General features: G+C 50.4%; 2 protein-coding genes across 2 annotated transcripts in view; both read right to left on the bottom strand.

The window, feature by feature from the left end:
* Positions 1-26,454, bottom strand: part of LOC104857952 (adenylate cyclase type 5) — a 132,798-nt gene extending 106,344 nt beyond the window's left edge. Inside the window, exon 1 of the mRNA XM_010618013.3 lies at positions 26,226-26,454. Within this exon, the coding sequence (XP_010616315.1) occupies positions 26,226-26,405 (180 nt within the window). The 5' untranslated portion in view covers positions 26,406-26,454. The remainder of the gene's footprint in view (positions 1-26,225) is intronic.
* LOC104859042 (adenylate cyclase type 5-like) lies at positions 26,405-27,098 on the bottom strand. Its single transcript, XM_033768066.1, has 2 exons — positions 26,987-27,098; positions 26,405-26,812 (listed from the first exon to the last, which is right to left on the bottom strand). Exons 1-2 carry the CDS (start codon positions 27,002-27,004, stop codon positions 26,405-26,407), a joined length of 426 nt encoding a protein of 141 aa, XP_033623957.1. The 5' UTR covers positions 27,005-27,098.
* Between the last annotated feature and the right edge of the window lie 15 nt (positions 27,099-27,113).

Raw genomic sequence — 27,113 nt, forward strand, 5'->3', positions numbered from 1 at the left:
CCTTGGCTCATTCACCCCGCCATGCAAGACTGGCCAGATGCAACACAAAGTCCACAGATAGGTCTACCTTTCCAGGTAAAGAAAAGGAGTGTGTACCAACAAGGGCCTCTACTTTCCCCTCCTGACTCCTCAGCTGCCCACGGATCCTCCCACCCACCCCCACACCCCCACACACTGCACTGGCATGACCAGCCAGGTTCCCAAGCGGGCATTTCCTTAGGTCCCTCCTAGCAGTCCCCTGGTAAACGTGAATTGGATGTGTTAGGCATCGCTCTTCCCTCCTCCAGCCAACACTTTTTTAAATTTCTACTTTACGAAGCGCTAGGGATGAAAGTGCGGCTCTGATTCCCAAAGACGCTAGAAATCCACCCCAAAATAGGTAATGCCAGGAAAGACAGGGGCTACCTGACAGATCTCAAGCCAGAAGATGGGTCTAAATCCTAATCGCAAGTAGAATCCATGCAACCTAGAATGGTCACTTGACTTCTCTGAACTTTCAATTATCCCACTGAAAATGAGAGGGTAGGAAATGATCCCTAATTCTTTGGCATTCTAGAATTCTATGGAGTAAAATTCAGAAAACACAGAGACTTGCAGCATAAGAGACCCTAAAATGCCTGTACTGTGCTGGAGGAAAATGTAGAGTGGTAACCCCAACTTAGCAAGTCCCTGCCTCAGCCATGGCTACCAATCCTCCTGTGGACAAGGAGAAGTGCTTGCAGGAATCTGTGTGGCCACATCTCCCTGGTGAACCAGGCCTCTGCACTCATCAGAAAGTCTGAGCAACAGGTCACCCAGGAGCGGAGACCTGCACTGGTCACTTCTTCCCAGAAGAGCAGGTAGCACATGTGCACCCAAGGATCCCACCCCATACCGGTCCACGTCCCCACCCACTCTCTTCAGGACAACAGCACTCTGCCCGCACTCGGGCCAACACCCCTCACTCTCACAGGAGGAGCATCTCCTGCTTTGCCCAGTCCTTGCCACGACCTACACATCAGTCTCTTCTAGGCTCTTACCTTGCGCTCACCATCCCACTCTCTCCTGATGGCCCACACTGCACACTCCTGTTCAAGCCTCTCCATGGGTCCCCTGCACAACTGTGTTGTATGCAGATAGTCACTCTGTGCTACATCTCCAGGATCACCACCTGCCTGCCCCAGGAGTGCCCTGCACTCAAGCCACCCGGGAAAACTATGTGCCAGACACACTGCATGCTCCACTGGCCCCGCCTTTGCTTCTGCCATTGCCCCACCAGCAATGTCAGTTCCACATAGGCAACTCCAGTGCCACCTCCTTCCTGAAGGCTCCCCTCGGCTCTGAGCCTACCCAGCCCTCCTCTGAGTCTCTCTCCCTACCTGATTCTCATTATATTCTCCCTTGAATCAAGAGTTAACCACCACACACAGATGACAAGCTCCCTGCAGGTGAGGCTTGCATCCTCCATCTCACTGTGTCCCCACAGATGATCCCAGGAGAACTGTTCCCCCAAATGCAACAGTACAACCCGTTCTTTGGAGGGATACGCCTGAGGCAGGCTGCCAAGGTACACTTCAGAGGGCCTTGGCACTGGCTGCTGCATGGGGGAGCGTCATCGCTCACTCTGGGGATGGGTCTCCTCTGTCCAGCACAGCCTGATTGTAAGTTTATGAGTCATGGTCGTGATGACAGCAGTGTAATGAGGGACATGCTCTCCATCCTCACTCACACGCACAGACATACCCAAGCAGGCAGACTGTGTCCGGCTAAGGCTCCAGGAGACAGGCAAGATGAGGGGCAGATGTGTTTGGGCCCAGATCCCACTTTGCCTCTCCAGGGATTTATTCTCTCCTCTGTCTCCATTTCCTCCTGCTTGAAGCAATGGTGAGTGCAAGGGGAAGGAAGACAGGCGTAAGCGGGTGGTCTGCCCTCAGGCTCTGAACTGGCCCATCTCCACTACCTGCAAGGCAGAGATCTGGGACCACCTGAGTCAGGTACAGAGGCTCAAGGCACCCAAAGCCTGACAGGCTGGGGAGTAGGAGGTATGGACGCCCATTATATAAAATGCCATGTCTAGGAGCTCAAACAACAGAATGAATCGTCTCGCTGTTCTGGAGGTGGGGAGTCCAAAATCAAAGTGTTGGCAGGGTTGGCTCCTTCTGGGCTATGAAGGGGCATCTGCTCCTGCTTCTGCCTAACTACTGCAGCCTCAGGTCCTCCTAGGCTTGTAGGTTTTCCCTGGTCTTAAAGCTGTCTTCCCTTGGTGCAGCTCTGTGTCTAAACTGCCCCTTCTCTAAAGATACCAGTCACTGTGGGTTAGAGCCCTCCCCCAAGACCTCAACTTAACAGGATATTCTACAAAGATCTCATTTCCAACAGGTATCAGGGATTAGGACTTTAACATCATTTTTGAGAGACATATTGCCACACATAACAAAGCTCAAGGCTAGAGAATCACTGCAGGTACTATAATCGTTCCTGCTGAAATAACTACGAGAGGGAACCCTCATGCGAGTATGGTGGCACACACCTTATATCTCAGCACTCTGGGAAGCTCAAACCCATGCTGGGCAATTTAGAGAGACAGAGAAAGAAAGACAGAGACAGAGACAAAGAGACAATGAGACAGAAAGGGAGCCCTCACAAGGGTTTTCTTGTGCTGCAACTATTATTATAAACATAGCACTACAACGTAGGTTACTCTATTATCTCCACTTTCTGATGAGAAAGCAGAGATCTAGAGGCCAGGTAACTCACCCAAGGCCATACAGTCTATGAATGACAATGCCAAGATCCAAATTCAGGTGTTTAGCCGGTGTGCTAGAATAATCCTATAGGTTATGTTGACTTTTGTGACAGTTCTGAGCAGCAGGGACATTATCTCATTATAACACCTAGTCCTGAATCCAACGCCAGGGTGTGGTCTGCTGTGGCCATCAGACCAAGCCATAGAGAGTCCTCCAGGGCAACTGCTCTCCACCTTAGCTTAAACTACCACCCAGGAGATGGGCAAAGGCTGGGACGAAGGAGCTCTAAGACAGCGGGTGAGGAGCATGAGTAGAGGCACAAAGAACCAGTGGAGCCCACCACCTCCCTTTCCAAGACCCTCCACCCACCCCTGAGGAGCACAACACCATCCTGCTGGTGCCCAACTACTCAGCTACCGCAGGAAGGCTGATCAATGTGCCCTGTGGGCTCTGCACTCAAAGCCGAGGACTGTGGGAGAGGAGTCAAGACTGAAACCCATTGCCTTCAAGCACCACCACCATACCGGTGCCCTAATCACAGCCATAGGCCAGAGCCAGCCCAGCCACTGTGGCCTTCTCCACAACTGCATGTGCTTCCTGGTGTGTTGTTGTTATTATTACTGTTGTAGTAATCACATTACCCAGTGTTTCTCCACTGGCCACTCTGGGAATAGCACAGACATTAGCTCATAATAATGCAGACTTCACTGCAAAGCAGAAAGCTGCGGTGACAGGGACTAGCAGCCTCTTCCTGGGCACAGAGGGGCCCTGCAAGGCCTCTGCCCAGCTTCACATGATACCAGCTTTCCCCCAAGTGTCTTGAAAAAGTGGCACAAAGCTGGGTCTAGATTTTTCTGTGCAGTTAACGAAGCTAAAAACTAAACTACACAAGATGGTGGAAAAATTAGGACACGCACCATGGCTGGAGGTGCTAGACATTTAGTAGACTCCACTTCCTCCCACAACCTGTCCAGGGGATCCTGGGGAAGAAGGGAAACCTGGGGCGTTTCACACAGATTGGTGCAAGATTCTCACAGCAGCCCTGGGGAGTGGACAGTAACAGCTCCAGGTGCTACTCGGGGACACTGGGAGTCAGTTTCGGTTACTTGTCCAGGATACGTATACACAGGTAGGTTAAAGGACAGGGTATCAAAAACCCAGACCTGCCTGACTCCAAAGCCCAAGCACCTATCACTGAGTTCTGACTGCAGGCAGGGATGAGAAACTCAACTCACAATCAAAGAAGGGGCTACTAGTGTCCTCCCAGCCCACACTGTAACAACCAGCTGTTCAGACTCACCTCCTGCAGGCCGCCTCACAGTGGCTTCCAGCCCAGGCCCACTAGCAACAGACCCAGTGTCCTTTCCCATCAAGGTTCCTATGCCTCCTGGATCCCCAAGAATCAGGGCCTCTAGAAAAGGGCAAGGGCTGTGGCCTTTCCCAGGTAGGGGCAAGCACACAAAATGAAAGGCCTTGCTTAAGGAGGGGAGACACAGGCACAGCAACAGCAGAGTCTGACAGGAGCCTGGAGTTTTTACACACATAATTTGGATGTGCAGAGAGAGGACTGTGCTCCTGGCCCTTGAAAGGAAGGTCACGCTGACCTCACAGAAATGGACATGATACCTTGCTGGAAGGAGGTGAGAGACAGTCAATTACTAGGTCAGCTGGGTCCTGAGCTCCCAAGCAGCTTCCATGGAGCAGCAGCCAGCCACTTCTGACTGCCCACAGCCAAAGCTCACTCACTCCTGCTCAAACTTGGGACAAACCCTAAGACTTGAGAGATCCTGACCGAACTACAAAGCCCACCCACCTGAGCCCTGCAGAGATGGGGAGGTAGAGGCAGCAACTAAAGAGATGAAAGTCTTCACTCTACCTTCCCAGTGGAAGGTGGGAAGTTTCTCCCATTCCCACATACCTGGCTACACCTTGGGGCCTCCAACATCCCATGGACTAGCTCCCAGGCGGCAGGGAGCACCACACCCATTTCTTACATGCACAGACCACGCCTAAGAATGATCTCAGTGGTTCCATGCTGATCTCAGAGAGTCCTGGCAGCAGGATGTAGAGGAGACATGCAGATGGGCTGACCAAAGACAAGGAGCTATGAAGCCAAAGTATGCATAGCACACTCCTGGGCACCCACACAGTGCAGGCACACACACACACTTATGAGGACCTAAGGACCAGCATCCACCCTGAAGTCAGGTGGGTTGGGTCTGTGCATGCTGCCCCTCCTCTTGGGCCTGTGTCATCTAACAGCCTGTGCTCTCCTATGGTTAAAGAGACCCAGGGTTAGGGTTATCCCTCCCAGGCTGGGAGCCCCATGAAGGAAGGAGCCAAGTTTTCCTCCTCCAGAAGATGGAGCTTGGTAGATCCAGTAGAGCCCAGGCCCCAGGGCCTCTGCAAGGTGAGTGGTGCCCACCTATGTCCTAGTCAGTCGCCCTGCATGCTTCCAGGCCCCCTGCTGATTTTTCTGGAGTGATGATCCAGGCAGGATCCATAATCTTCACACACGAGTATTTCCTAAGGATGAACACTCCAAGGGCAATAAAACAGGGATGGGGATGCCTGGTGTGGGATATTACTGGGGAAGTGCCCACCTCCTGCCACCCCACAGCCCCTACTCCCGTCTGAGTCTGAGCACTTATCCTCTTCATTATCTTCCTATTCTCCAGCCCACATTCAGCCCAGTTTTTCCAGTGGCTCCAGGTTTGAAGGTCACGTGTGTTCATGCACACACACGCAGGAGAATGTCAGTGAGTGTGTGCCCATCTGTCCCGGGGAGCAATAATAGTTAATAAATAAGTGAATGGCAAAAATAGCCTCAAAGGAGCTGACAGGCAGAAGGCCAGAGAGGCTGGGCATGGGGCCAGCACCCTGAAATGCCAAATGTTAATTTAGCCAAAAAGAAAAATAGGCCCATCTTGAAAATGCCTCCATCAGCTAGGTGAGGGTCTGGAGCTGGCATTGGCCCTCCCTGCACCGCCCGGCCAGGAGGGGCTTCTCGGTGTCAGGGGAGCTGAATACTTCGGAGAAGGGGCCCAGCCCAGTGCACTCAAGGTTATGATCAGGCAGGAAGCTGGCAGGCCGCTTCCCAGCAGGCCTCAGACCATCCACCCAGTTGGCACACCCTGGGTCCAGCCCCGAAGGCCCAACCAGCTGGAGGAACATTCTGGACATTGCCACAATCTCACACTCCAGGTAAGGGCCCTGCCCTACCTAGACACTCACTTGGGGACCGGGGACTTGACTCATGCTTGTGGCTGTCATGTGCCCTTGCAGATCCCTGGGTGTTTCATCTGACTCCTCAGGCAGCACCACAACAAGTCTTCTCTCTGTGGGCCTCATGGCTCGGAACTCTCTGAGCACTAAGGCCCCTGGTGGTCCGTGGGTGGCTTTTGCTGTCCCGTGTTGCACATGTGCCTGTCTTAATGAAGTCACAGAATGGGGCACATCTGGGAAGCGCAGATGTATGTTTGGTCTCTCTTCCCAAGCAGCCCAAGCCTTTGGACTCCATCCGCAAGTTATACACCAGCCCTTCCAGATGGGTCGCAGAGCTGACTTCAACTGCAACACCCTCAAAGTCAGGCGGGTCTGGTCTAACCCACTCCGCACTTCACCCTGGCCTGGGGCAGCCCTGGCCCCAGCTCACAGGCTGCTCCCACTCCTGGAGGGTCTGTGTGGTTTACTTGGTGGCCAGCAAGGAGAATAAGGACAATGCCAGAGATGCAGGTACCCATGCCTAGACCTTCCTCCACTTCCCCTTCTTCCTGGAGCTAATGCAATTTTCTTCTAACCTGTGTACTGACAACTAAACACACAGGTATTCAAAGGAAACACGGAGTTGCTCCATAATATGCAGTCTCAAAGCACAAACTCTGCAACTGGCCAGCCTATAGTCACTACCAAGGGTCTCTGGGCAGAGTACTTTATAGCTTCATACCACATGCTTGGCACAACCCCCTGGGTTGTGAAGATTTTGATCTCCCATTTTCAGGAAGAGAACATCAAGACCCAAATAGGCAAGAAGCTTGTTGGGAAAGATTCCCTGTAGGCTCCAGGGAATACAGCGGTAACCAGGACAAGTCCTAGCAAAATAACAAAAGAGTGAAATCCATTCTTTGTCATAAGGCCCCTGGGAAAGGCCAGTGTGTGGTCAGCATCCAGGCCCATGGAGGGCTAGGAGCTGGAGAAGCAAATCCTCAGAGGGACGAGGTCCTTGCAGGCACCCAGTCTCTGGGCAGCAGGCAAGGGTTCTTGGATTCCAGAAGGAACAGGAGCCAGGATGCTGACAGAACACTGGCCTCCAGATGAGGGCAGTACCCAAGAAAAAGGAGGGCCCTCAGGGCTCACCCTGGTCCCCTTGAGAGGGAGTAATATCTAGACTCCCAGAGACAAGGGACAGTCTTCTGGTTGGGGTACAAGGGAAGAGTTTGTCCCCACAGGTACCAAGGCCGAAAGAAGCTAACAGGCATGTCCCCTGTGCTGATATCTGTCTATAGGCTCTGGCCACTCAGCCTCCCCACCCATGCCAGCCTCTGGCTCTCCCTCTGTGGACCAAAGCCCACAGCGACATCAGAGCTACCATCCTGGGCACATACGGGACCAGGTGCATTCACATTCTTGCATGCAGGCTTCGAGAGTCTCACCAGTTTCCAAACAGTATTAGTTCATTCTCCTCCCAGCTCTCTCCCACCTCCACGCCAGCCATGTCTCATACCACTACCCCCTATCGCCCAAGCCCTAGAGCAGGTTCTTGCCTCCTGTGCTGGGAACACCTCTGCCACTGGACCATCACTCATCCTCCAAGTGGGTTCAAGGAACATTTGCTCAGGGAAGCCTCTTTCAACCTCCTGAGACCAGACAAGCCACACCATTCCTTCCCTGGCATGGCCAGCAAGCCTCGTCTCTGCTGCTAAAATGCAGGTATCACACTTTGCCCTGCGGGCACTCATGCCCATCTCTCCCCTGGACCTGCCAAGTAGGGAAGAGCCCAGACTCTGCAGCAGGCTGCCCAGTTTCTTGCGGGATCTTGGGATGAGTTACTTCAACCACCATGTCTCAACATTCTTATCTGCCAAACAGGGGTGACAGCGGCAGCCCCCACCTATTCCCAGGGCCCTGAAGGGGGTACCTGGTGAGTTAACATGCTCAGGACAGCACTCAACACTCAGGAGGCATTGTTGATGGGCTTGCTGCTGAGGCAGGGGCTGGGGCTTCTTCTTCTTTTTGATTTCCCAGGGCCTAACATGCAACAGACATTTGTTAAATAATCTAGGCCAACAAACTTCAAATGACACTAGCTGTGCAAAGAGAGAACCAACTTTACCAAACCAAGTCAATTCAGGGATAAAGGATTTTGTCTGAGGACAATCTAGGCTCAAGCAGATAGAGGGACAATGACCAAGATCAGTGACAGACAGGGATAGGGACTCATGACTGAGATTAAAGCGAGAAAGAAATGTTTGAGCACTCAGAAGGCTGAGGCAGGACTGCCGTGAGTTAGAGGTCAGCCTGGGCTGCATAGTGAGTTCAAGGCCAGGCTGAATTACACAGAGAGACCTTGTTTCACAAAATTATAAAAGAAAAGAAAAAGGTTGAGAACAGTATGTCATCTGACTAACTGTTCCCTAGTTTTGTACCCTTTCCATCAGCCCCAAAACATCCTGTCCAGACCTCTGGAGAATGGTTTGTTCTTTCTTCCTTCTTTTCTCCCTCTCTCTCTCTCTCTCTCTCTCTCTCTCTGTCTCCTCTATTTTTTTGTTTCTCTTTCTTTATTGTGGTACTGGGGATCAACCTAGGACCTCTGTAGGCCTCCACCTCCTGCAGTGCTGTGATCACAAGCATGTGCCGCCATGCCCAGCTGATAGTCCTTTCTTATTTGACCCCATGTATTCTGCAGTGCACACAATGGCAGTACCTTCAGAAATCATCTGACCTTTGTTGTACAGACAAAGAAACTGAGGCAGAGGTGGCTGTCGCCTTGTCAAGACTGCTACGCCTAGAGTCATGCACCACAGTATCACAGCCAGTGTCCCCGTAGTCAAATGAAAACCCCTACCTCTGCCCCCTCTTTCTGGCTGTTGACATATGTTCTGCTACCAGGCCACTTCCTAGCTCTGGCCTCTGGATTAGCCTGTCTAATCCAGACACTCTCCCCTGCTTCCTCCAAAGCCCTCCAGCTCTGTCCCCTGAGAATCACCAGGCACAGGAGAGAACTAACATCACATTCCTCCTGCCCTAAGCCTGCCTCCTGGTGAAACCTGCCCACAAATCTGTCTCTGTGGTACTCTCCTCATTCCAAGGAGGGCCTAACACCTTCAAGCCTCTCTTCACTGGGAAAGGCATGGTAAAGGAATTCAAATTTGAGGGTGGGCATGTCTATTTAAGATGCAGGTTCCTGGACTCTGACCAGATTTATTGGATCAGGCTCTTCAAAAAGGGGGCCCAGAATCAATAGAGCTCCTGGGAAAATTCTTCCACAAGTTTGGAGCCTACTGGAGCACTGGCTAGGAAGCTGAACATTAGAGCCCAGCTGAATCACTTTAACTGCGTGACCTTAAGCAAGTTGCTTGGCTTCTCTGGGCCTCCGTATCCTTCCTTGTAAAATGTCATATTAAAAAAAAAGTATTACCTCCTGTCTAATTTGTTTTGCACTTCTCTAATAGAATATCACAGACTTATGATGAACAGAATTGTATTTGACCCATGGTTCTGGAGGGTGGAAGAGGGACATGGGCAGTTTATCTTTTTATCTGGAACCCACTCCTATGCTCACATCCAGAGCCCTCCTGACCTCAGACCTTGTACTGGGGACTGCGTCCAGTCCCTGAACGACAGGTGACACATTCAAACCAAAACGCCTACCTATGGGGAGATTAGGAGGGTCACAGAAGGTACTAAGTGCTCAGCACCGAGCCTACAAATGGTAGAACTAGGCGGTGTTGTGCTGCTCTTAGGCCTATATCTCTGAAAGGATTATTTCCCTCAGACTGAGCACTGCCCAGGGGAGGAACAAAGTCTCCTCCTCCTCCAAGCCCAGGGCTCACCAGGACATGGTAAAGCTGATGCACGCATGAGAACAATGATCCCACCTGGCACCAGCAAGCTATTAAAATATTCCCAAATCCGGGAGTGGTGGTGCACACCTGTAATCCCAGCACTTGGGAGGCTGAGGCAGGAGGATCGCTGTGAGTTCGAGATCAGCCTGGGGTACATAGTGAGTTCAAGGTCAGTGTCAACTACCTAGTGAGACCCTGTCTCAAAAAGCCAAAAAAAAAAAAGATATACCCAAATCCAGAAGGGACCCCACAGAGGGAGAGGCCAACCTGCCCAGTGAGTGCCCGTGCTAGGTCCTCCTCTGCAGCCACAAAACCCTCCTTTCCCTCAGAGCAGCAGACACCCCAGCTGAGTGCCCTGCCCACCAGGCAGGCCCTCTCAGGCTCCTTTACTCCAGTTCCCATGACACAGGGGCACTGCGGCCAGGATGAGAGGAGAGAAATACCTTCCTGAGACCACCTAAGGAGTCACGAGGAGGGGCTGAGGGTGGGACCAGAGACAGCTAGCTGCAGGGCATGTGCCCAGGCCTGTGGCTTCTGCAGAACCCTCCCACCCTATTGGGGAGCGAGGGGGTGCCATAGCCCAGACCAGCACTGAAACACAAGATGCAGAGGTGGCAGCATGGTCTGGGGGGCAGTGAATGCCCACTCCTTACTCCAGGCCCCACCCCTAGACCCAGCACTTGGCCGGAGGTTGGTGTTTGAAATCTTGTCTGGCAAGGCTGTGGTTTGGTATATTTATGTTGTTCTTATCATCACCAGCAATTAACCCCCACATAGCTCGATAAATGGCTTTAATGTAGTTCTGTAATAACTGCAAGAATATTTTAGAAAGTGACTGCTGCCCAGGACTTAGGGCCTCCCCTAGCTTCCACCTTTCTCCCTCTTCCTCAGCAAACTCCAGTGACTGTGCACATGTGCAGAGACCCACTCTCCACTCCAGACGACCTGGAGTGGGACATTCCATATCTTTTAGTTCAAGAGAAATTGGGTCTGTTCTTTTAAGCTGTAGGTGGGGGTGGTTTTCCTTGAACTTCAAGGAGGAAACAGAGCAGAAGCAAAGAGCAAACAATCGAAGGATCTGGGCATGGTGGCACATGTCTGTAGTCCCAGCTACTTGGGAGGCTGAGGCAGGAGGATCACTTGAACCCAGGAGTTCACAGTAAGCCTGAGCAACACAGTAAGACCTGGACTCAGAAAAACCGAAATGAAACAAAACAAAGACAGGCTCACAGACCTGGCCCTAACAGACAGAGGCCACCATCTCCTCCAGAGGGATTGTCTAACCACCCCTAAGCTCTCACAGTCCTGCAGACCATCTGGGATGGAAACAGAGGGTGACACCACCTCAGGCCCAGCCACAGGCCGATGGACCCAGTGAAGTCACCAATGGCAGGTGGGGCAGGGGCAGGGTAATAACACCCCACTCGGCAGGGTGACAGTTGGTGACTAATTGGCTTTTCTAGGCCACTGTCACCAATGCTGGAGAAATATTCCACTTTAAAAATAAATGTAAAGCAAATTCCAAAATTAACTCTCCCCAGATAACCCTTTTCCAGAAAAGGACTACAACGGTCTTCATGCAGCCTTTGGTGCAGGCTTCGCCCTGAGGACCTCTCCCTGTTCCACAGGACCCCAGCCCCAGCAGTGGGTGCTCTCCTCTCAGTTCTCAGCTGGGTGATGTCATCCTCCTCTCTTCCTCCCAGAGCACAGTGGCTGCAGCAGAAAGGTCCTCATCCTTCCTGCCCTGATCCAAATGTGCCACCAACAAACCCACCTCAGAGCAGAGTGGAAGGACTCCTGTCGAGGCGTACACCCCGTCTCTTCGTCCCCTGCCTGTTTTAGTCTTTGCCACCCATGCTGATAACAAATACACCAAGAAGGCACCACTTTGTCACTCTTTGCTCTTCCCGAGCTGTAGAGTTGAATAAAAAAGTAACGGTGCCAGACTAACATTACCACCCATCCGCGGTGCAACCCCGAGCAAATTTATTCACATGTCCAATGGATATTTAATGAGTATCTGGTGGGAGAGAAACAAAGAATAACAAACAAGGCCGAGGGCAGTGGGGCCACAGGTGTTCATGCCACATCTTCCCACTCAGAAGCGCAACATCACATAGCAACAGGGCAGAAAGCTCCGCTACTGACTGGTGGGCATCTGTCTGAGGCTCATGGGTCCTCAGGAATGCCCAGCAAGGCCCATGACTCTGCTAAGTCTATCTGGCAGTCCTAGGCAGCAGTCACTTTCTGAAATATTCTCGCAGTTATTACAGCACTACATTAAAGCCATTTATCGAGCCACATTTGGGGTTAATTGCTGGTGATAAGAGCAACATAAATATACCAAACCACAGCCTTGCCTGACAAGATTTTATACACCAACCACCGACCAAGTTTTCTTCTCCTATTCTGTGCCTGCAGTCATTTTAGTAGCCATTACTCTTTACTGAATCACCACAATAAACCCTGTAGACATAAACAACTTGCCTTTCACTATGGCCATAAATCAGACTTGGTGTCATCCACATGAGCCCTCTGCTGCTGAGGGGAGGCCCAGGGCAGGAGTCCTCAGTCTCGGTGCAGGTCAGAATCCCAGACAGCACCACAGAACACCAATGCCGGGCAGGTGGTGTGGTTCAGGGGCAGTGCACATGCTTAGCATGTGCAAGGGCCTAGGTGTGATGGACCCCGGTACCGAAGACAGAAAGCTGATGGCTGGGCCACTCTAGCTGAGCTCAAACAGTGGCATTAGTTGGACACCCTTAGATGTGCCTTCCCCCTGGAACATTAAGCTCCAGCGGGTTCCTTGAGGTTAGCCCACCTGGACAGCTTGTCTCAGCCCCAGGCATTCCAGGGGAAACATGGACGCAGGCACACCCACTCTAAGGCAGGGCTAACCAGTAAGGAAGTGTATGGTGCGCTGCGAGAACTGCTTCGGAAGGAATGAAGAACCCTTTCGGAACGTGTGCAGTGATACTTATTCATCCTGGTACTCCTAACACTATGGCCAGAACGTGCCTTCTGCCGAGGCTTTAAGGTCCTCCCCCAGCTTCCAGCTGCAAAGAGGAAGCGGAGATGAGGGAGTGGATGGGAAGAGAAAACAGAAAGAAGGGAACAGAGAGGCGAATGAATGCAGCAGCCTCTGCCCTCCGTGACATCACCAGACAGAAGTGGAAATCCTCAAGCCAGAGGGGTAATGATGAAAACCACCATTTTCTTCTTTGTTTCGGACAGGGCCTCACTATGTAGTCCAGGTTTACCGTGAATTTGCAATCCTCTGCCCCAACCTACAGAGAGCCAGGGTTGTAAGTATGCACCACTGCACCTGTCCAAAAACCAATGTTTTCGAAGACCAGAACAGAGAGGCAATCGCCGGGAAAGGGTGAAAGCTGGTCCAAGGAGGAAGCAGCACAAGGAGGCTTCCCTGTCAAGTGAGAACTTCACACGGAACCTGAGAATGGGAACTTTCCACCCCACACCCTTGCACCATGGGCAAGAAGGGTCTGAAAGTCAGTGACACCCAGTGAACAACCGGGCCTTAAAACAGGCAAGGCCCCTGCCTTCAGAGAGCTAACCATCAAGTGGAAAGACAGATACATAAACTTGCTAAGGTAAAGCGACCAACCAGGCCTGGGGACATAGCTCAATGGGAGAGTGCTTGTTTGACATTCATGAGGCCCTAGGTGCAACCGCAGCACCTCAAAAAAATCCCCAGCTCCAGAGACAAAGAAGAGGACATTTCTACCTTAGTTCCAGGTAATAGATTGCAAAAGCAGCCTGTCCTACTTCCTGGGGAGTTGCTCTGGCCTCTCTAAATCCACAGCCTCCTGTGAGACCTCAGAGCCTAGGAGCTGCCCAGCTGGCACTGCCTACTGGGAGCCAGTCGGGGACAATGGGTCCTGTCCCTGCCGCATGAAGTGCCTATGAGAAAAGGCACTCGGCCAGAGGAAGATTGGATACTAGTTAAGAGATCCAAGAGTCCATCCTCAAAAGACAATGTGGAAATAAAATCTCAGAAATCCACTCAGCAAGCGTCTCATTTTTCCTCTACTTTTTTTTGAGAAGCTCAACAAGGTCAGAGGTGGACTTGAAGCACAGCTGAACGATGTTGAGGATACTTTTTTAGGATGGTGATGGTTTTGGGGAGCTGGGCTTTAGAGACATCAAAAAAACACTCTACTAGGCACTAAACTGCACATCCACTGGATGCCACTCTGCAAAGGGACTCTGGGCCTGGCCCTTGGCTGTACCAGGAGGTGGTCCTGATGTGCCACTTACACCAACCAGAAGATGAGCTACCCAGAGCTAAGCAATTAGGCATCACTTTGACCCCTCTTCTGGAACTCCTTCCCAACTCATCATCCATACAACTGCTCAGAAGCTTTCACAAGTGCCCCAATCCGAGGCCTGGGAAATTACAATGCCAGTATGAATGCCCAATTGTGCCAGACACCACAAGGGAGAAAAGGACACTGCAAATAAAAGCCGCATGTTCCAAAACCACACTGAGACAAATGCCCGACAGCCACCACGCCTTCCTTCCACACCTTCTGAAGGTACCAAGAAGTGAACCCCACTGGGCCCAGCTGTGACGAGAGCACTGGGTTTGGAGTCCAAGATCCAGATGTGTACAGTGGCTCTTATGCTAACTGCCTCACGAGTGGCCCAAAGAAGGCCCGGCAGCCTCTCCGACCCTCACCCACGCAGGAGGCTGTTCACCTCCCCCTGACAGCACCCCACCCCCTGACACACAACAGACCCTGGGATCACAACTCAGCATCACAGGAGACCAGGGAAAGAAACAAATAAGGAGACAATAAGGTGACTCTAGCCCCAGATCACACAGGACCAGGCTGTCTCCTGGGTCTCCAGGTTTGCTCATCATAATCCACCTCAACCTCAGAGAGGTCTCAAGAAACAAACATCACACATGGAAAAGACCCTTGTCTCCTACAAAATGTTAATTAAATATAGTGATATCTGAGCCATCAGGCTTGGATTTGAGCTGCCAAGTCCAGGTCAAACCCTTGGTACATCCCCCAGCCTCATCTATAGAGTTTAATGTAAGTGGACTGGGATGGGTTCCAGGGTTGGCATTTTTCAAAGCCCCCCAGGGGATTCAGACGTGCACCCAGGACAGAAGATCCCTGATCTTTGCCCTCCCGCTCCCCAGGCCCCTCCACAAAGATATAACAGACCACACAGGATGACACAGGAACCTCAAAACCTTGGCAAACCTCTCCCTGGCAAGGGCCACATCTCACCCTTTTGGGCCTATGTCCCTGGCCATGCCACACAATGAAGGAGCTCACTGAATCCACACTGAGATGAACTGAACCGGGTTTTAGCAGCTGTCTGCACAAGTCCATTGCAGTGAGAATCAGGTAGAGGCATCACCTTAGAAGGTGAGGTCCAGAAGACTAATCACTGAGTCCTCTACTAACCAAGTGGTGTCACAGCCTGGTCACGAAGTTGGCAGGCACTTCAAAGAACACATAATTTCTTTCAGACCTGCATGACAGCAAAAATGCCCCAAGTCAAGGTCCTTGTTTCTTATTCTAAGAAAACTTTTTTTAAAAAAATAGGTCACAAGGTGTATTTATTGCCATCTTGTAACAGTAGCTTAGAAGTCTGAAGTCATGTGCCTAAAATGTTAGAGGTCCTAGATTGGACCCCCAGCACCACAAAAAAAAAAAAAAAAAAAAAAAAAAAAAAAAAGGGAAAAAAACCAAAAAAAAACAAAAAAGTGAACACAAATCAAAGTACCAAAATTAAACAAAACCCCCCTTTTTTTTTTTTTTTTTTTTTTTTGGTACCAGGGATCCAACTCAGGACCTTGCGCTAGAAAGGCAGGCAGTAGCACCACTGAGCTAAATCCCCCACCCAGCCATACATATTTAAAAAGTAACAATTCAAAAAATAATACATCTTTCCTTAAATTGTTTTTTAAGCTTTTCTATCATTCTGTAGTCTGATAACCAATCTACTAGTGATAAATATGTAATCGAAGAGGAGAGAGGGGACAAGCACAGAGTTATATGTCTGCCAGAGTTCTTCACCTAATGCTTTTCTCTCCCTGGTAACCACCCCCAAGCAGTGTTCAGATCAAACTGGAGTTAGAATCCCATTCCTCCATTCTGTTTGGATTCCTCTAAAAAAGGACCCATTGACAAGGACTCCAATACAGGTGGTTTATCTAGCAGGTGATCCAAGAAACACTAAAAGAATGGTGAATTAGGGCTAGGAAGAGAAGAAAATCAAGAGGGGGATTTTATCAAGCTGGTACCACTGTGATCAACTACAGCTTAATTCTTCCACAGTGCTCTGGGGGAAAAGTGTGGAATACAAGCTCCACAATTAAGACTCCAACCATCCCGAGGAGCAAGGGAGCTAGGGTATTCATATACCAGGATCCTGCAGGCACTGGTGGACAGCCTATCTGACCTGTCCTAACAGCAGGCCCCAAGGTTGAGCCAGAGAAAGCACTCAGCTCTAAGAAAGCTGGAAGTCTGGCAGATGGGAGCCCAAGAAACCTGGCCTGGTGGCGTGGGTGGGGCCCTGACCCATCTATTATTACAGCTTGCTATGGGAGCATGGAGGAAGTTGCTTACCTCCTCTTATTCCAGATGCTGCAGTGGTATAATGGGGATTAATGTCTTCCTCATTGGGTTGATAATAAGATTAAATGAAGTCACCCATGTAAGAGATTTACCTAGTGCCAGGTGAGTAGCAAAGACTCAATAATATACACTCACCATTCATAATCAGTCTCTTCAGGAGCTTCCTCCTTTTGGTGAGTGGGAATGGAAAAGGAAGAAACCATCACTTCGGGAAGGATGATCTAGAATGGCCTGGTTCTACTTCCCAATAGGCACCACACACTCACTACCCGCAGCAGAAGTTCTACAAAGACATTCCATGGAGTCCAAGACCCACAAAGGTCATTTTATAGAAGCCCAACCTGCTTCTAAGTCGGTGCCAACAGAAAAACCCTAAGAGAAACTGAACCTAAGCAGGCACACTGTTGCACACTTATAATCCCACTACTCAGGCAGCTGTGGGAAGACAACTGCAGGTTAAAAGCCAAAATTGGTAACTTAAGTCTCTCTCAACATAAAATAAAAAGGGTTGTGTATGTAACACAGTGTTAGAGCACTTGCTAGAAGGTGTGAGGCCTGGACTCAACTCCCATGAAAGGGCAGAGGGGTAGGGAAGGAAGAGAAACAAAAGAAAGAGAGAGACACAGAGAAAGAGAGAGAAAGATGGAGAGAGGGAGGAGGAGAAGAAGAAAAAAGAAGAGGAAGAAGAAGAGGAAGAAGAGAGGCGGGAGGGAGAGGGGAAGAGGAAGAGAAAATGGGATGAAAGAAAAAGAGAGAAGCTAGACAAAGAAGACATCTCCCTGGTCCCTCCCAGCCCCATCACTTTATTTTCTAAAGGATTTCTGACCCAGATGGAGAATGACAGCTGAAGACAGGCAGCCAGCCATTGCAACCCGGGAAGGAGGAAAGCCAGGCAAACGAATACCGTCATCTAGGGTCCTTGCGCAGGCCTGCCCACAGGTGCACAGCTGGACCTGGAGGAAATCCAGTGAAAAGCCAAATGTGCTGCAACAAACACTAATGACCTGTGCCCCTGTGAGCTCCTGTTAAATGGTCTGGGTCAAATATATTTGACAATGGCTCCACGCAATATCTTCCTCTTGACAACTTTTTATGCACATTAGCATTAAAGTCTTAAAGTCTGAGAATTCCAGACTATCCCTTGGTATCTGGGGAGGACTGATCCCAGGACCCTCGGATACAGAATCAGCAAGTGTCCAAGTCCCTTAGAAGAATATAAAGTAGTGCAATATTTGCATATGACCTACACACATCCTCCTGTGCGTACAATCATCTCTAAATTACTTGTAGTACCTCATTCATTATAAACACTACTGCATTGCTTAGGGAGCGATGATATAAAGAGAGGTCTGTACCCATTCAGTACAGACACAATTTTTTAAAGTATTTTTCATGTACAGTAGCTGCATCCAGATGCAGAACCTGCAGATACAGAAGGCTGACTGTATTTCCTAAGTGTATCTGACACAGACCATATGAGTCAAATTAAACATCGATTGGGAGAGTCTGGGCTAAAGCAGTCCTGGGAGAGCTGGGACCTAATGTGTACCAACTGTGCAGCTCCTCAGGGGAGCACAGTGCCTGGAACACAGTGGGCACCAAATAATCAATAGTAGTCAGAATGAAGAGGAAGAAGGCTGAAAGAAGGACTTCATGATGGCCTTCTGAGAAGTGGCACAGCACCAGCAGTGCCAGGCAACAGCTCTTCAGTCCTGAGGCACACATTTGAAACTGCAGGAGGGTTTTGGAAGCCCTGCTCAGAATTTAGGAGTACAACCCCTCGAAACAGGCTTCCTAGCAGAGCCTCGGCGTTTCCTTCTGTGGAGGTGTTGGTCTAGCACTTCAGCACAGCCCAGAGTCTGCATGCAGGCAACCACCCACCACCACCCAGTCATTCATCCCTTGGTTCATTCAGACTCTCACTGAGACCTACTGTGTGCTGAATTTGATGGACATGGGCACTGGACCCCTCAGGACCACTTCCCAAAGCAGAGTAGGACTGCAGTGAGGTCTGTGATAAATCCCAGGGAGTGCCTTAGGGGAGGGGACCAGGGCCCTCAAAGTGTGAAGTCAGTCAGAGGGCCTCAGGGCCAGAAAAAGCAGCAGCAAACCCTCCCAGAGCAAGAGGCTGGGGCTGGGGGTGTCACAACTGTAGTGACACAGGAGGCTGGCCTTCCAGAGAGAGAATAAAGCCTCCACTGTCTCCTCCTGTTTTGTTTGTCTATCCCCTTCTTGTGACTACATCCCATTGTTCCCAGAGGCATCTCTACCCCCACTTCCAAGTCTCTCCCAACTCCAATCCTCTCTCTTTCCTTAAGCCCTATTCCCCACCTCAAACCATCTCTTGCCCTGCTCCTCCATCCGGACTTCTCTCCATCCGACATCATCCATTCCTGGCATTTCCTCTGTGGTTTTCATAACCACCTACCAGGCAAATGAAAGAGTAAGGCAGGAGTCCCGCCCAGCTCCCCTTTACCACTGCCTCCACCCCAGGATGATGAGCCACAGATGGCTCTGGCCTCCAACAGGAAGGGGGACTGGAATGGTGAGGAAGGACGAGAGAGCATGCAAGTCCAGGGCTGTATATCCCCATTCTGCTTCACCACCACCTAAACCCTGTCATGATCTGCACCTGCACACCAGTACCAGCTCCCCAGCCCAGACACCCTTCAGGGTCTGCACAGACGTGGGGTTTTGCTCCTATAAAGAGGCTGAGTACCGTGGTTTTAGTATGGTTTGTTCCCCCACAAGGGTTCACTGTGACTACAGGTTGAGTCCCCCTGCCACCTGGTGGCACTGATGAAACCTAGAAAGGCCCTGATTGATAGGGTTTGATGCATTTCTTGTGTGACCCATTGGCAGTTCTCATGCAGATCCATGGTAGTTCTCACAAAAGGGTTGTTATAAAAGACTAAAATGACTGAGTTTGGTTTCACCCAGCTTTCTCTGCTCCTAGATCATGATGGGACCACTTCTCCTACACAGGCTCCTGTCCTCGCTGTCCACCATGATGTGACATAACCCTCACTAGAAAGAAGCCAGTGCATACACAATGCTCTTGAATCTCGACAAGTAGGAGCTAAATAAATCTTTCCTCTTCATAAAATCTGCTGCCTCAGGTATTTTGTCATAGTAATGAAAGTTGATCTATAGCTGAGCATGGTGGTTTATGCATGGAATCCTAACACCTGGGAGGCTGAGGCAGGAGGATCACAAATTTGATTCCCACTTGGACAACTTAGTGAGAATCTCAAAATAAAAAATGTATAAAGGGTGGGGAGGAAGTTCAGTGTAAAGCCCCTAATCCCCAGTACTGCAAAAAAGTATTTTTAAAAGCTGACTAATACAGAGGAGAGTGAAAGGACAGCACAGAGAATCACCCGTGATACTTGAAGACACTGATCCACAGAATACCAGAGTTAAGTGTAAGCTGAGCAGTCATTTTGGCCAAGGGTCTCAAGCTCAACAGTGGGTCTTCAAGACCACCTGCAAAGCTTTGAAAACTAGATTCACATAGTTTAAGAATTGGATTTAGGCTGAGGGTACAGCTCAGCAGTAGAATATATGCTTAGCAAGGTCAAAGTCTCAGGTTCAATACCCAGCACGCACAAAAACACAAAAAGTGATTCCTGGACCCCATTAAGAGGCTGCACTGTCCCACTGCGGCAGGGGAATGTATTTTTCAGAAATTTCCAAGGTGATCATAATGGTCAAAGGTTAGGAATCAGTGATACAATGCCCATCCAAACTTTCCCTGGAGCATCCCAAGAGGCTCAGGCCAGCCACACCAAGAGGCACCTGGCTTGGTGGCCACAACCCCAGTGACTAGGAAGGCATCTCCAACCTGAAGCAGAAATTCATCTACTATCTCCACTCATTTGGCCCATATCTGCTGCTGGGGAAGACCAAAAATAACTTCAGCCTCCTCTAATATCTGACAACTGGGACACCAGCACTAATCCCTTGCTCCACTCATTAAGTTTTCTCATCTGCTCTGTCTGCTCTTTTCCCTCCCAAATATCTCTCATTTTCTCAAATGCTCCCTGAGAAGCCCAGCTTTCCAGCCTCTTACCAAGTTGTCACCTTCCACTGAATTCTAGAATCGCACATCTCAGTTGAGACCTCAGCCTTCCTAAACAGTAGATACACATATAAACTGAACCAAAGACCTGCCACAGCCTTTTCTAACAACCACTCCAAATCTCAGGCTCACCTTAAGCTGATGTCCATTAACTGGAAACCCCCAGATTTTTTCTACAACGCTATAGTGAGAACACCCCCATCCTACATGTGAACAGAGAAGGTTAAAAAAAAAACAGTAGGCTTTCCAACTATCCCCATGAAGTGTTGTGTCTGGGAAAGAAAATGAATGCTGACCTTGCCCTCCACAAGCCGGCTACCCCTATCTGATAAGCATGGATGAGAGAATAAGACACTAGAACATGGCATATGTACTTGAATCCAAAGGCTTTATGGGAACAGGCATGTCGGAGCCCGCACAGCAAACTTTCTGTTCCCAATACAGGCTACATGCCTGGGAAGTAAATGCCTACAAGTTGGAACAGCCAAAAAATGAATAAAGTTAACCAATGTTCCTACCAAGCAGGCAGCCACGGATCAGAGGCCTCAAGGGTCCCCTCCCTCTTTCGGCTGGGACAAACTGACTGTCCCATTCATACCTCCCAGGAGAGGAGATGGCCTGGCCTAAGCCAGTGACACAGTCCTGTTGTGCTGCCAACTGTACCCTCTGACACCAGGACTCAAGCTTCTGTCCAGGACTCTTAAACTGACTTTTCAAACTTCCTCGAGGCTGGGCAAGTTTCCACGATGGGCTTTAACATATGGTCTGCGTCCTCTCCAGAGACAAACATGAGCACACTGTTCTGCGTTCCACAGCACCCAGGCCTCATGCTCTCGCTCAAAGATCAAAACTTAGATTGAATTATTAACAGTGAACACTGCCGCAAATACATCAGCTGTGCAGTAGGCTCCTGGGCTGAGTATTCACCTTTACTGAAGTTCTCCTCGCACAGATCAAGGAACCTGGATAATCCCTCATCCCACAGCCCTGCTGGAACCCTTGCTTGGAATCACTTCTGCTCTCCCCTTACAGCTCCTTCTAGCCGCCTGGAGAGAGGGGCAATACAATTGAAGACAACAATTAGCACATATCTCCTGGTATGGTGGTGCACATCTACAATCCCAGCACTCAGGAGGCTAAGGCAGAAGGACCACCACGAGTTTGGGGGCAACCTGGGATACAGTGAGTCCAAGGACAGCCTGAACTGCCTATGAAACCCTGTCTCAAAAAAAAAAAAAAAATTAGCATATGTAACTGGCAAATACAATCAGCTTGGAGCAAGATGACAAGATCCTCCTCCGGGCTCCAAATTCAAAGTCAACCCCCACTCCAGACCCCTACTGCTAGAGCACACGTGGGGCCAAATTTCTTCTGACTAAAAACACAGGTGACAGGGAAAGTAATTGGAGTCCTCTTTCACACCACTCAGTATTACACAGAGGACAGCCACGTTGCCCCACTGACAGGCCTCCGGGCCAAGTTCCAGAGCAGGAGGTGGCGCTTCAGTGCAGTTCTCCAAAGCTGCTGAGCTGATGGGCAGCAGCAAAGGCTTCTGAAAGGAAAGGGATACTCCATGGGGTTGGAGGAACCAACTGCTCAAGTCCAGCCCCCAGTCTCATAATGGAAAGGGGAGCGAGGGCACCCAGAGCACTGCCCTCAGGAACCAGAGGTCAAGGTCAGAAGAGCTTCAAGGCTTCTAATCAAAAAGGCAAATAGCCCTAGGAAGCCAGGTACCAGCCAAGAACAAAGAGGACAAAGCTACAAGGATCTCCAAGTTAGACAAAGGCTTCCCCAGCCAGCTCTCTTACCTGAGCCAGCCTGCTGGCCAGAGAGACAGATATGCACAGGCATGCAGGCACACACATGCGCATACACATATGTGTACGCACACACGCATGCATGCCTGCACCCCCAGGGAGCCCCAGCGATCAATTCTTGATCCACATCCCCACCCCCACTCATGCTTTGCTGCTTGCCACAGAGACTCACATGTGCTTACAGTCACAGAACATCACCCACACAGTGCCTTGTGCCATTCTGATTGCTGGAACAACTGGTGACAGTTGTGGGTTCAAACGGGCACAAAGGAAGCAATGCAGGAAATCACTGAACTTCCCCCAAAGGAGTAGGGGGGTAAGGAGTGGGATAGGGATGAGACACACTGCAATGGGGGGGTCACAATCCGCATTAAGCAGGTTCGATGTGGCTGCATAATAATACTCCACAATTGAAGAGGACTCTACTTTTCAAAGAGCTCTTCCATCTTCACCTTCTCAGGTAGCACTGGGTGGTGGAAGTGGCCGCCTCTTGGAGCTCAAATGACCACCCTACCCCCACGGAGCCCAAAGACACTGTCTCTGAAATAGTCTTTGACAGCCTCGCATGGGTAATAGTTGTGGGAGCGTGACTGTTTGTGTGTGAGTGCACAGAGGCTTTATGTAGCAGAATGGGATACAGTCAAACAAAAATGAGGTTGCCATGGCAACAGGCTCCAGCATCATTGCAGCCTATTAACACAAGTGAGGAATGTGTTTGGCAGATGCTCGAGTGTTATTTATGGTATGGGTGTAGCAGAGGGACTTCTAACAGGCAAAAGAGGAGGAAAAAACAGCCCTGTGACGCTCCTACTGTACCCTAGTGAGCACTTCAGGAGACAACAGCAAGACAAGCAAACGGAAGGGGCTGAGAGGCCACAACAGGGAGTAAGAGAGGGGAAGGCAGAGAACACAGGAAGGCTCAGGATAGGAGAGGTGGGCAGAGAGCAACAGGGGGCTGGAGGAGGAGGGCCAAGAAAGGAAAGAAGAGAGGAAAGGCACAGGCAAGGAGAAGAAAAAGGCAGAGGAGGAGGGCAACAGATCCAGAGGAAGACAAGAGCTGGCTGGAGGTACACAAAAGAAGGAATATTGTCCCACAGGAAGGCTACTGCACCTTACTCTTATTTGCCTACTAAGTAAAAGGCAACCAGTTGAGACAGCAAACGCTTCTTTTCCTAATTGGAGTCAAGGACAGAGCCCAAGCATAAAAGAAACTAGAGAAAAATAAAATGCACAGGTTCAACAATGATAGAGAACCTGGGCCTTGGGCAGAAGGGGCTACTCTTGCCAGAGGAGACGTGAAGAAACACCCATACCGTTTACTCAGGGCCTACCACGTGCCAAGGCACTGCAGCTTCAAATCCTCAACACTAGAAACCACTCACTACCACCCTCTTCCCTGGACAGATGTCTTCACTTGGAAAAAAAAAAAAGGCATCTAACCTAAGCCACCTCAAATACCTGCTACTCTGGCATAATCTGAGAACGAAGTTAAGGCTAGGCTATATCATTCATATTCTAGGACTACCCAGCACACTTTATTCAAAAAAGACAAATTTTGGGCTGGGGATTTAGCTCAGTGGTTCCACCACCTGCCTCGCAAGTACAAGGATCTGAGTTCAATCCCCAGTACCAAAAAAAAAAAAAAAGACAAATATTGTGTCAAGCATAATCAGGAAGTTAAATCAAGTACAAGCAAAAAAAGATATAGCTTTCTCTGAAGCCAAATAGAAAGAATGTTTACATTCTCTTGTCTTGGACCATTCATAACCATCTCTGCTGTGCTCACAGCAGATCATAGAAAGTGAAGTATAAATCCACCCCAAATCCTAAAGCCAAGTTAAAGTGTAAAGACCACAATGGGTAAAAGAAGCACAAGGTAGGAGCTTGGTGGAGTGGGAAAGGGAGAGGGCTTTGCCCAGAGAACCAGAGGGGGAAGCCAGACAGACACTACTGCAATGACATTTTGCAATGACATTAAAGTGGAATTGCAACACCCCAAGTTCAAAACCCCTTTTCTGGGATCTAACACCAATCTCATGACATCAGAGGTCCAGGGTTGCTAAAGACTGTAATCAGACCCTGTGTCCCAAGTTTGGTTCAGAAAATACCCTAAACTATCCTGGAAATCTCCGCTCTTCCTTATGGATGACATGCCCTTCCCACTGCAGAAAAGCTGCACCCACCCAAGGCAGGAACACTCCCCACAGATTCAACACCCAGGTAAGAGCATGGACTCTCAGGCCGAAAGAGTTGGAGCCTTCAGAAGCATCAACAATAGTAGTAACTTTTTTAAACCACCATCTCTCAAAAGATTCTTCTAAATTCAAATCTAAAAGTTATTTTAAATCATCTTTTGATCCTAGTTCAGAAAAACCTTAACATCATAACACTACCTACTCCACTTATTGGACCCTAACCAAGCTGGCAAGTAATTATTAAATCACTGTGAAGTATTCTGCACTATGTGAGGCAAGGGAGAGAGAAAACACTGGTACCTGAGGATTACTGCAGCCAACAAGGTTCCACTCATTGCACAGGAAGCTGAACCAATGGACACTGGAGAGTGAGTGCTCCAGTCTATGTTTCTGTTAATCATGCAGAAGAGGAGGAAGAGTCCCATTTGGCTGGAAAGAGAATTATCCGTAGGGGTGCGGCTTGGTACAGAGGATGTTGGAGTGGAAGGGGTATAATCCATCCTCTCATTCTGTAAAGAACCTGGAACCCAGACAGTTTCCATGAATGCTGCAAGTTCAGCAAGAGCCTAGCACCCTGAAGTCCACATCAGTGCTAGTCTCTATAAAGGAGTACGTGTTGTGGATGCAAAGGGACACCGGAGCACTCCAACAAGATCAAAGTCCAGAGAAGTAGCAGAAGGGAAAAGAAGGAAGGCATGACACTGACATGCTACAGGTTGTATGAGAGGAGGCAGGCTCTAAGAGGGCCGGGGTCCTCAGTCAAGACACTCACGACAACAAAACCAAAGTGCCTCTCTCCAGCAAAGCAGCAAGAAAACAAGCCAGTTCAGCGTGGGTCATGTGTTGGGACAAACAACAGGACACTAAAGGGAGAAAGTGTGGATGTCAGAGAGTGCCTCACCGTAAAGTCTGGATGGCAAGCATTTCCCCTCCCAGAGGCATGGGAATCACCATTAACTAGGCAGAAGTTTCATTTCCTCTTTAGCCCACAATTCTGGGTTTGCCCAACAAATCCCAGCAGGTATAAAATGCCCCCACCACCAGCCATAACCAGGAGCACCCATTGGAAGGGACACAATGTTCCCAACACCAAGCTCTCTGCCCAGGCCAGGCAGGGGTCCCCCTCCACACAGCCCTAAAGTTCCTTCCCACCTTTGCTGCCTACAGCTTGTTGGCCTGGGGCACACTGGTAAACGAAACAAAACTTGTTACTCCTTCTTCGGGGACATCTCCACTTCCCAAAACACCTGCTGGAGACAGGCATCAGTGTTAACCCATCTCCTCCTCAAGACTGGGCATTTATGGCAAGTGGTGCCCACCATCTCCAAGCCTTTATCTAAGACTCTATTAACAAGTCAGTCCTGACGCTCAAAACCATATGGCTTCTAGAGGGCCTGGACACTTTTGTTGGAGGCCTTTGTATTTGGGGACAGAAGCTCTGGAAAAATGGAAACTTCTACATGTAATTTTCTTCAACACCCCTTCCTCACTAGACTCCCACCAACGATGGCTAGTTTGGAGTGTGTGGTCTACCAGGCAGGCAACATTACAAATAAGACAACTGCTCTCTTCTAAATGACAAGGCTGGGACAATGCGGGTCAAGAGCCTGTCTGGCCGACTCTTCCGCCGCTTGAGAGGGAGAAGGTGGGATCCCTTCCTCTGGAATCAGGCAAGACCTGCCCGCCCCACAATTCAGGCCCTGAGGCCAAGTAGGCCCCTACCTGCTTGAGCAGGAACTGGTCCTGAGCATTGGTGCGCAGGGCGATGGCCAGGTGCAGCGCAGACAGGAGCACCCCGCTGAGTACCGCGGCCCGCATGCGCACGGGAAGCAGCGTGTAGATGGTGTAAATGAAGAAAACGGTCCACCAGATGCCCTCGGAGGCGCTGCGCGGCTGCGGCATCAGCAGGCCCACGACCTGGACGGCCAGCACCACAGCGATGAGCGCGTAGCAGGCCGCAGGGCGATGGCCAGGTGCAGCGCAGACAGGAGCACCCCGCTGAGTACCGCGGCCCGCATGCGCACGGGAAGCAGCGTGTAGATGGTGTAAATGAAGAAAACGGTCCACCAGATGCCCTCGGAGGCGCTGCGCGGCTGCGGCATCAGCAGGCCCACGACCTGGACGGCCAGCACCACAGCGATGAGCGCGTAGCAGGCGCGCCCCATGTGGTCCTGGTGGAAGGCGGCGCGGTTGCAGAGCACGGCCATGACAAGGATCACACCCACGGCAGCGGCCAGCACGCCCAGGTAAGGCAGCTGGAGCGGGGGCCGCGCCGCGTGGAAGGCCAGCATGACGAGACACACGAGCACCAGCACGGCCATCAGCATGGTGAGGCTGCTCTGGTTCAAGCGGAAGAAGTAGCGCTGGTACAGCCGCTCCAGCTTGTCCGACGGGAACTTCTTGGAGCGGAATATCTGCAGCAAGGCCAGGCAGCAGGCGCCCAGCGACAGCACCGCACCGACAGCATGACGACACACGAGCACCAGCACGGCCATCAGCATGGTGAGGCTGCTCTGGTTCAAGCGGAAGAAGTAGCGCTGGTACAGCCGCTCCAGCTTGTCCGACGGGAACTTCTTGGAGCGGAATATCTGCAGCAAGGCCCCGCGCCGC

This window comes from Fukomys damarensis, unplaced genomic scaffold, assembly GCF_012274545.1.
Source record: "Fukomys damarensis isolate Sample0158 unplaced genomic scaffold, DMR_v1.0_HiC HiC_scaffold_24, whole genome shotgun sequence".
NCBI lineage: Eukaryota > Metazoa > Chordata > Mammalia > Rodentia > Bathyergidae > Fukomys > Fukomys damarensis.